At 40.5% G+C, this 8,192-nt stretch overlaps 1 protein-coding gene across 3 annotated transcripts in view; it reads right to left on the reverse strand.

The window, feature by feature from the left end:
- nfkb2 (nuclear factor of kappa light polypeptide gene enhancer in B-cells 2 (p49/p100)) overlaps positions 1–8,192 on the reverse strand; it is a 21,001-nt gene that overhangs the window by 7,761 nt on the left and 5,048 nt on the right. Inside the window, exons 1-8 of one of the 3 annotated variants that reach the window (XM_087174660.1) lie at positions 7,917–8,128; positions 6,438–6,477; positions 4,711–4,786; positions 3,410–3,450; positions 1,116–1,214; positions 647–798; positions 418–530; positions 26–184 (exon numbers count right to left, since the gene is read on the reverse strand). In XM_087174660.1, coding sequence (XP_087030786.1) covers positions 26–184; positions 418–530; positions 647–798; positions 1,116–1,214; positions 3,410–3,450; positions 4,711–4,786; positions 6,438–6,476 — 679 coding nt within the window. In that variant the 5' untranslated portion in view covers position 6,477; positions 7,917–8,128. Of the gene's footprint in view, positions 1–25; positions 185–417; positions 531–646; positions 799–1,115; positions 1,215–3,409; positions 3,451–4,710; positions 4,787–6,437; positions 6,478–6,676; positions 7,125–7,916; positions 8,129–8,192 lie in introns of those variants that run through there. The other 2 variants (XM_023408578.2, XM_023408577.2) reach the window with 2 other exon arrangements.

Here is an 8,192-nt window from a genome sequence, read left to right on the forward strand (position 1 = left end):
CCCCCCCCCCCCCCCCGTGACTCACTGCTGTCGTAGATGGGGTTGGACACGACGGGCTTCAGCGCTCTGGAGAAGGAGCCGTTGCTGTCCTGCAGGTAGGCGGTGAACTTTAACCTCACGATGTTCAGGTCCATCACCTTCCCCAGCTCCTTGGCCTCCTTCACACACGCACTCTCCTCCGCGTCTGCAGCACAGGTAACAGCTCTCACACACCTGAGACACACCTGTCCACTCACACCACCACTGTGGACTCACTCATACAGGGTGTGTGTGTGTGTGTGTGTGTGTGTTGGGGCAGGTGTGTTACCTGTCAGGGTGCTGTGTGTGTGTGTGTGTGTGTGTGTTGGGGCAGGTGTGTTACCTGTCAGGGTGCTGTGTGTGTGTGTGTGTGTGTGTGGGGGGGGGCAGGTGTGTTACCTGTCAGGGTGCTGTGTGGTCCTTTCTGTCTCTTCCTCTCGTCTCTCAGCCTCTTGCACAGAATCTCGGCGACACCTTTCTTGGTGACGTGGAGGATTCCCAGATTACTGAACCTACAGGAAGTGACATCAGCGGGTCATCACCTGTCTCATTATCATCTGTGTGATCGTTCTGTGACGTCACTGTTTCAGTGTAAGGTGCAGGTGCTTTGATGTGATTGGATACTGACGAGGCGGTGAGGTCGCTGGGGCCGACGTCCACGGTGCAGGTGCCCTTGTCGGTGCAGTGACGTCCCACCAGACTGTGAGCGTGGACCCGGGGGGGGTCGGTGTGGGTCACCAGCTGGACCTCCACCCGCACGTGACCCATGTAGTTATTGATCTGAGACACAGAGGAAACATGACGATCAGCTGTTTCCATGACAACGCCAGTCATAGTGAAACTGAAGCAGCTGAGTTTTGTCACAACAACAACAGCTGATCTGAGTGACGTTAACAACAACCTGACAAACAGCTGGTTACATGTGCCTGCGTTACATTATGTATACATATTTATTATACATATATATAAGATATGTATTATATATTATATATAATATACTGCACATGCTCAGTACACCTCCTGATGTGTTGCGTTCATGGTTGTTTGTATTTTCAGACACTGTGTTGTGATGTCAGAGTGTAGCTGATGTGTCCCACCTTCACGGTCGGGTAGGTTCTCCTGTTCTTCTCACTCGAGGCTCCTGGCAGGCCGCCGTGGGACGGACCCTCGCACTCATAACGGAAACGAAAGCCCCTCTGGTGACACACAACAGTCAGTCAGCCAGTCAGTCAGTCAGTCAGTCAGCAGTCAGTCAGCCAGTTCAGTCAGTCAGTCAGTCAGACTTCAACACTGAGACTGTGATCCAGAAACTAATCAATCCATCGACCGATGTAAAGTAAATTAGTAAATTGATTAATTGTTTAAATTCTCTGGTTGCAGCTTCTCTGATCTTAATTAAATATCTTCAGACAAAACGAGACGTTAGAAGTTGAATGTAAAAGTTTTATTTTCTAACTTTAGAAACGTTTGAAAAGTTCGACAGAAACAATTTGACTCTATTTAAAAGTTTTATTCAGACTGAGGAGAATTCAAACATTTTTAAACCCTTTCCTGACATTAACTTATAGACGAAATGATCAATTTAAAAAAATGATTTGCAGATTAATGACAGTAAAATAATTGTGGTTATTAGTGAAGTGTTGCAGGTGTTTGGCTGCTGTTTGTTCAGTCAGCCTCTGTGTTGTGTTCAGACACGTCTGAGTCAGGCAGATGAATTATTTCAGGCTGGTTGCGTAAACCTGCTTCTTCTTTTCCCCTCAGACCAGAACTGAGTGATTTGCATAGAGACAGTCAGAGGACGTAGTCACCTGACCTTTAGCGGCAGAAACTCCCTGACTTCCTGCGGCCTGTTCAGTCCCATGTTGCTGAATGACTGTTGGGAAAACCCTGGATTAAAGGAGGTGACTGTTACAGCAACATGTGGATGAGCCTGAAGTCGGGGAAACACCTGACGCTCCATGTGAGTCGGACTTCTTCTTTCAATAAAACACTGTCCAGATTATAGTTATTTATATATTTACATGTATTTATGTTGCATTACATATATATCATATTATGTTAGATGTATATACTTATATCACTGTAATGATACAATATAGTTTCTCTGTGATTTTATACTTTAAACTTCATCTTAATATTTACTTTGATTTCTATTATAGACACTTTATCATGTTGTCATATTACTGTAGTGTGTGTATATTACATAAAAATAACATATAAATAACATTGTGTTAGAGCTGCATTGATTGGTTGAGCAAAAGAAATTTTGAATCCACCACCAATATTTTGATAATTAAATAATATCTGACGTTCTGAAGATAAAAAGATCTTTGACTCCTTCAGGTTCTCACCTTTGAAAATGTGCATCTTATTTTAACTTGATATTTATATATATCTTATTAAATTAAATATTTGGGAGTTTGAACATTTGATGATTTGTTTATGTTTTTGTTTTGATGTTTTCTGATGTTGTTTGTAAACCAATTGATCAATGATTGATTACAGAAAAAATAACCATCAGATTAACTGATAATGTGTTATATATTTTATTTACTCCTTTGCACAAATATTTGCACAACTCATATATAAAGTATTGTAATGATGATAATGTAAAAAGATTTTTAATGTCTTCTTTACTGTTTTTCAGTCACTTCATTCAAACAGTTCTTTATAAGTTTTCTTAGAGCTCAGCTTGTCTCTGATCCTCAGGGATCATAAAGTTTTATTTTAAGTCTTTCATCTGTTTGGTTTGAAGACTGATCAAAATTATTGAACAAATTAAAGGCGGAGGATTTTCTGAAGAAAGATCTAATAACTTCATATTTTAAGATTCAGCTTCACTTTTCTGATGACAGATTTTCTCTGTCTGTTCGTTTAATAATCCAATCCGAACTTCTTAGTATTGATTTTATTTATGTTTAGAAAATGGCCGTGGACTTCGTCTACAGGACTGTGTGTTGGTGGATCAGTGATTTTAGTTTAGTTTAAAAGTTTAATATATCAAATACATCACAGCATCATTTTCTAAGTTTAGAACAAACGTTTAATTCATAAAAGAGGTCTGGAAGATCAGGCTGCAACCTGGAGTCGGCCCTGGTCTGGGACCAGTTACGTATAAAATGGTATTATCAGCATAGAAGCGGACACTGTTCAGGAATGAATATTATTTCTGTATAGAGTAAATAGCAGGGGGCCTAATATTGATCCTTGTGGGACACCATTATCAACCAGACACAGGGTGACTCTGACTTCAGTCATTCCCAAGAAACATGTCCTTTCTTTTTAAATTAATATTATTTAATGTCAAATTTAATTTTCAGGTGCAACTTCTTGTTGCATTTAAAAAGAGTTAATATCAATTACTACAGACAAAGACAGATATCAGTCTCACCTGTTTTGGCTCTTCGATGATCTGAATGTAAGGACCATGAGCTGAAACACAAACACAGATTAGTTAGTTTAGTTAGTTAACTAGTTAATAACCTGCAGAAGAAACCGAACAGGTCTGAAAATGTTTCTGTTTTTTCTTCAGAAGTCAGTGACTGATAATATCTGAATTTCACCATCGACTCTCAAACTTTCACCAGCCACAGGACTTTTCATAGTGAAAAGGTAAAAGGAGGTGGTTTCCCTGTGAGTAAGTTCTAGAAAGTGTAGTTCTAGGCTCCCAGGCACTGCTCATGTGCAGTTTGTGGACAGACGAGGTAGCAGGAGAAAGTCCAGGATGTGGTTCCTGAGTATGGACAGGTTGTTCTGTTGTTTCTGAGAAGGTTCTTGAAAATGCTCTGATAATGTTTTGTCTGATTAAAGGTCTGAGGTGTCTCTGTCCTTGTTTCCAGGTCCAAATAAGAGCTTCCAGGTCTCAGGGTTCCCCCAAGGTTTAGAGGTTAAGATGGTGAGCAAGGTTCAGGTCAGGACAGAGACATCTGCTGCATCTGTAATATCTCCTTCACTTTTTCTCTGTAATAATAAATAAATAAACTAATAATAAAAAAAACTACCACAAACAAGGTTCCAGCCATCAGGTTCTAGAAAGACCTGAGGACTGGACAAAGTTTAAAGTAGGCTCTAGAAAGTGTAAGACCAGGTTCAGAAGTCTCTTTTTGTATTTGTAGGTCCAGGTTTGAAGTGCTCACATCTTTTTGCTTCTTTCCAGATACAAACAAGATGGTCTACGAAAACAACTTTCAGGTTCCACACACCAACAGGAAGTTCTCAACATTTATCTGGTTCCAGTTCAAAACAAAGGCTGGACTCCAACAAGGTTCTTCTTCACACCAACATATCAGAGTAATTTGTAAAAACTGTTCTCCTGGGTTCTATCTGTGAATCCTGAGCTCGTGTTTCAGAGTTTCTGTAAATGAAGGTAAAAGGTTCCTCAGAACTTGAATTAATCTCCTGAGAAGGTTTTGGTTCTAGCTACTTTCTGAAATGTCTCTGTTTGTTTCAGGTACAAACACGTTTACAGCAAGGTTCCGGCAGGAACTGTTCCCTTGATGATTTTCCTGAGGTTTTGATCCGACTGAGCTGAAAGATCCGGTTCTTGTATCTTTGTAGGCGAACATGACATTTAGATTTTTGTATAAAATTTTTCTGATGAATGATTTTAATGGGGCAAAAATATTTGTGAATAAACTTTGATGTCAGCCTGTGTTCCAGTTCACTGATGATGAAGTGATGATGTCACTGTACCTGTCTCAGGTATGTAAGGTTCAGTCTTTATGTCCACTGGAGGAATGTAGTCATACGTCATCAAATTCAGGTGCAGCTGAAGAAGAAAAGATATTTAGAGCTGGAACAGAACGTCTGTCAGTTTGATCTGTAATTCAATCAATCAATCAATCAATCAATCAATCAATCAATCAATCAATCAGTCAATCAGTCAATCAATCAATCAATCAATCAATCAGTCAATCAATCAATCAGTCAATCAATCAATCAATCAATCAATCAATCAATCAGTCAATCAATCAATCAATCAATCAATCAATCAATATCTGTGTGTCTTCATGGTTTTCTGTGGAGAATAAACTCTGATTTTGGAGGGTGCACAGTTTTGGTCTTTTGGTGAAGGAGTTATTAATCATCAGGTATTACAATGATTCAGTGATTGATCAGTTACATAATTTTATGAATCATTTCTTCAGTGAAAAAAACCCCAAATATGATCAGATTTCTGAAGAAAATGAATCTATTGACAAGTGATTTTAAATGACATGAACATGAAGATGAGTCTTTGACCTTATCACTGTTTTAACATTTGATTGATTAAATTAATTAGTCAAACAACAGTAACAGTCCTTTTCATAATAAAACAAACATTAACTTTAAAGCTACTGCTCCTGTTAGCTCCTGTTAGCTCCTGTTAGCTCCTGTTAGCTCTTGTTAGCTCCTGTTAGCTCCTGTTAGCTCTTGTTAGCTCCTGTTAGCTCCTGTTAGCTCCTGTTAGCTCCTGTTAGCTCCTGTTAGCTCCTGTTAGCTCCTGTTAGCTCCTGTTAGCTCCTGTTAGCTCCTGTTAGCTCTTGTTAGCTCCTGTTAGCTCCTGTTAGCTCCTGTTAGCTCCTGTTAGCTCGTATCAGTCTCCTCAGTGCTGTTGTCTTTTCTGTGTATCTGTTTCATTGTCTTTTTTCCACCTGATTAATTCAAATGTAAAACAAAGATTTCAAGGTAAATCTTGACAGACATGATGAAGACTAATGGAGACCTGAGCTCAGAGTCAAACAGGGAACTGTGAAACACTGAAGTTACTCATGCAAATTGTTTCCACTCTGCAGCTTTAAAACTCGACTTCTACAGAAACCGGACTTTTTGTCTTGTTGCTAAAATGAAAAAAAACGAGTGTTTGTGACTCTGTTTCTGTGACGATGATGATTTAAACACAACGGTGACTTTAACTGCAGCTGTTTGTACCGATGTCATCACTTCATCTTCATCACCTCATCACAGTGTGAACTGGTGAACTGATGAACTGATGAAGTGAGGAACTGATGAACTGATGAAGTGAGGAACTGATGAACTGATGAACTGATGAACCGATGAACTGATGAACCGATGAACTGATGAACTGATGAACCGATGAACCGATGAACTGATGACATCGGTAACAGTCCTTCAACACGTTCACCAGAGTGAGCTTGACTCTGAGCTCAGACGCTCTTAGATTCAGTTGCTGTCATGTTTCCAGAGGCTGAGATCAAACACAGCTTGGACTTAATGATTTAAACTTTATTTAAAAAGGAGGAAACAGCCAGTGAAGAGAAACAGCTTCAACAACAGAGAAGACGCTTCTACAACCGGAGACAGTCGAAGCTGCACAACGTCTCGACACAGTGAAACCATTTCAGTATAAAGCTGATTTCTTTATCTCTTATTTGTTTCCTGAAGGAATTAAATAAATAAATAAATAAAAACAGACTCACGTCGTTGTCGTAGACGTTGATGAACTGAGCTTCACTCATCCTGCAGCACAAACAACAAACAACAAACAACAAACACATCAACAAAGGAAGCTCTTACTTTAAACAGTTAAACACACACACTCATTTCCCCTGTGTCTGTGCGCGTGTTTGTGCGTGTGTGTGTGTGTGTGTGTGTGTGTGTGTGTGTGTGTGTGTGTGTGTGTGTGTGTGTGTGTAGGAAACACAGCAGACTTTCTGACCTGAGTTTCTGTCCAAACACGACGACCAACAACCGAACGAGGAAACAACAAACAAACAAAAACCTGCAGCAGTTTCACTTTCACATGACGGACAAACGACTCCTCTTCTTCTTCTTCTTCTCTTTTTCTTCCACCCTCCCTCTCTCTCTCTCTCTTCCTCTCTCTCTCTCACTGTTTGTCTGTGTTGTTTCACCCCCCTCCCTTCCCCCTCCCCTCGGTCTGTTCTCAGTCACTTCCTGGAAGTGGCCGAGCCGAGGAAAACCCCCAGAATTCCAGATCAGCACTGGGGGAGGGGCGGGGCAAAACATGATGATGTCACTGCTGCTGATAATAACACAGACGGGGAGAAACAAGGTTCCTACAGAGAGAACCACGAACCGGGTTTTTTAAAGAACCAGACCAAAGAAAGAGAGAGAGAGAGAGAGAGAGAGAGAGAGAGAGAGACAAACCTCTGACCAGAAAACAGAAACAAAGTGTTCTCTCTGTTACACTGGTTTTATTTTGAAAATCTTCTCTACACTGTAAAAAACTGCCCCCATCTGTTCTCGGGTTAATGACTGAAAACTGATGCAGGTAAATCCAACATCAGCAGGTATTGTTAGCATGTTAGCATGTTAGCATGTAGCTGCTGTCACAGCCTGAATCTGAATGCAGAAATATTTAATCATATCTTTATTTTCTCTGCACTTCCTGAGCTCTGGCGGAGCGTCCTGCTGAGACGTTTGTCCCTGGTTTGTCTCACAGGGACAGTCACACATTTTCTCTCTGTCACACACTTTTCTGACTTGTAGGTTTTTTTTAATAAATTAAACTCTGTTTTTTAAAAACAAAGATTTCAACCTCATCAAACTTCAACCAATCACTGATCTGTTTCCTGCACATGCTCAGTGGCTGTATCACCGTGGTTACCAGGTGATATGTTACAGAAAACTGTGTCGTCTGCATACGTTCACATATTTAGTTGTTTTGAATCATTTCTGATGTTTTAACTGACTAAATGATAAAGTACTCGACAGGCTCATCACAAATAAAACGTACTGTTCAATAAAACAGGAGCTCAACACACGATAAACACACGATAAACACACGATAAACACACGATAAACACAGGAGCTCAACACACGATAAACACACGATAAACACACGATAAACAGACGATAAACACACGATAAACACACGATAAACAGACAGAAAGACGTCAGACTGAGCAGCAGGTGAAAGGAGGAATCCTCACACTGACCTGATGGTTCATATTCAGCAGCAGCAGCTTCAGTTGGTGGTTGTTGTTTGTCACTCTGACTTCCTGTCTCTAAAACTCACATCTGATCTGAAGCACATCGTTCTCCAGACTTCAACACGTCTGTGGGACAGCCCCTCTTATGATGACAGCCAATCACGTGACAGCATGGATGTGCCTCATTAACATGAACCCACATCAGGTACAGTAAGAGCAGAGAGAGAAAACCCGAGGGGAAGTTTTTGTGTGTGTGTGTGTGTGTGTGTGTGTGTGTGTGTG

The sequence above is a fragment of the Seriola lalandi genome, unplaced genomic scaffold (assembly GCF_002814215.2).
Source record: "Seriola lalandi dorsalis isolate HSWRI2012SDOR001 ecotype SW California unplaced genomic scaffold, Sedor1 jcf7180002054368, whole genome shotgun sequence".
In the NCBI taxonomy this organism is placed as follows: Eukaryota; Metazoa; Chordata; class Actinopteri; order Carangiformes; family Carangidae; genus Seriola; species Seriola lalandi.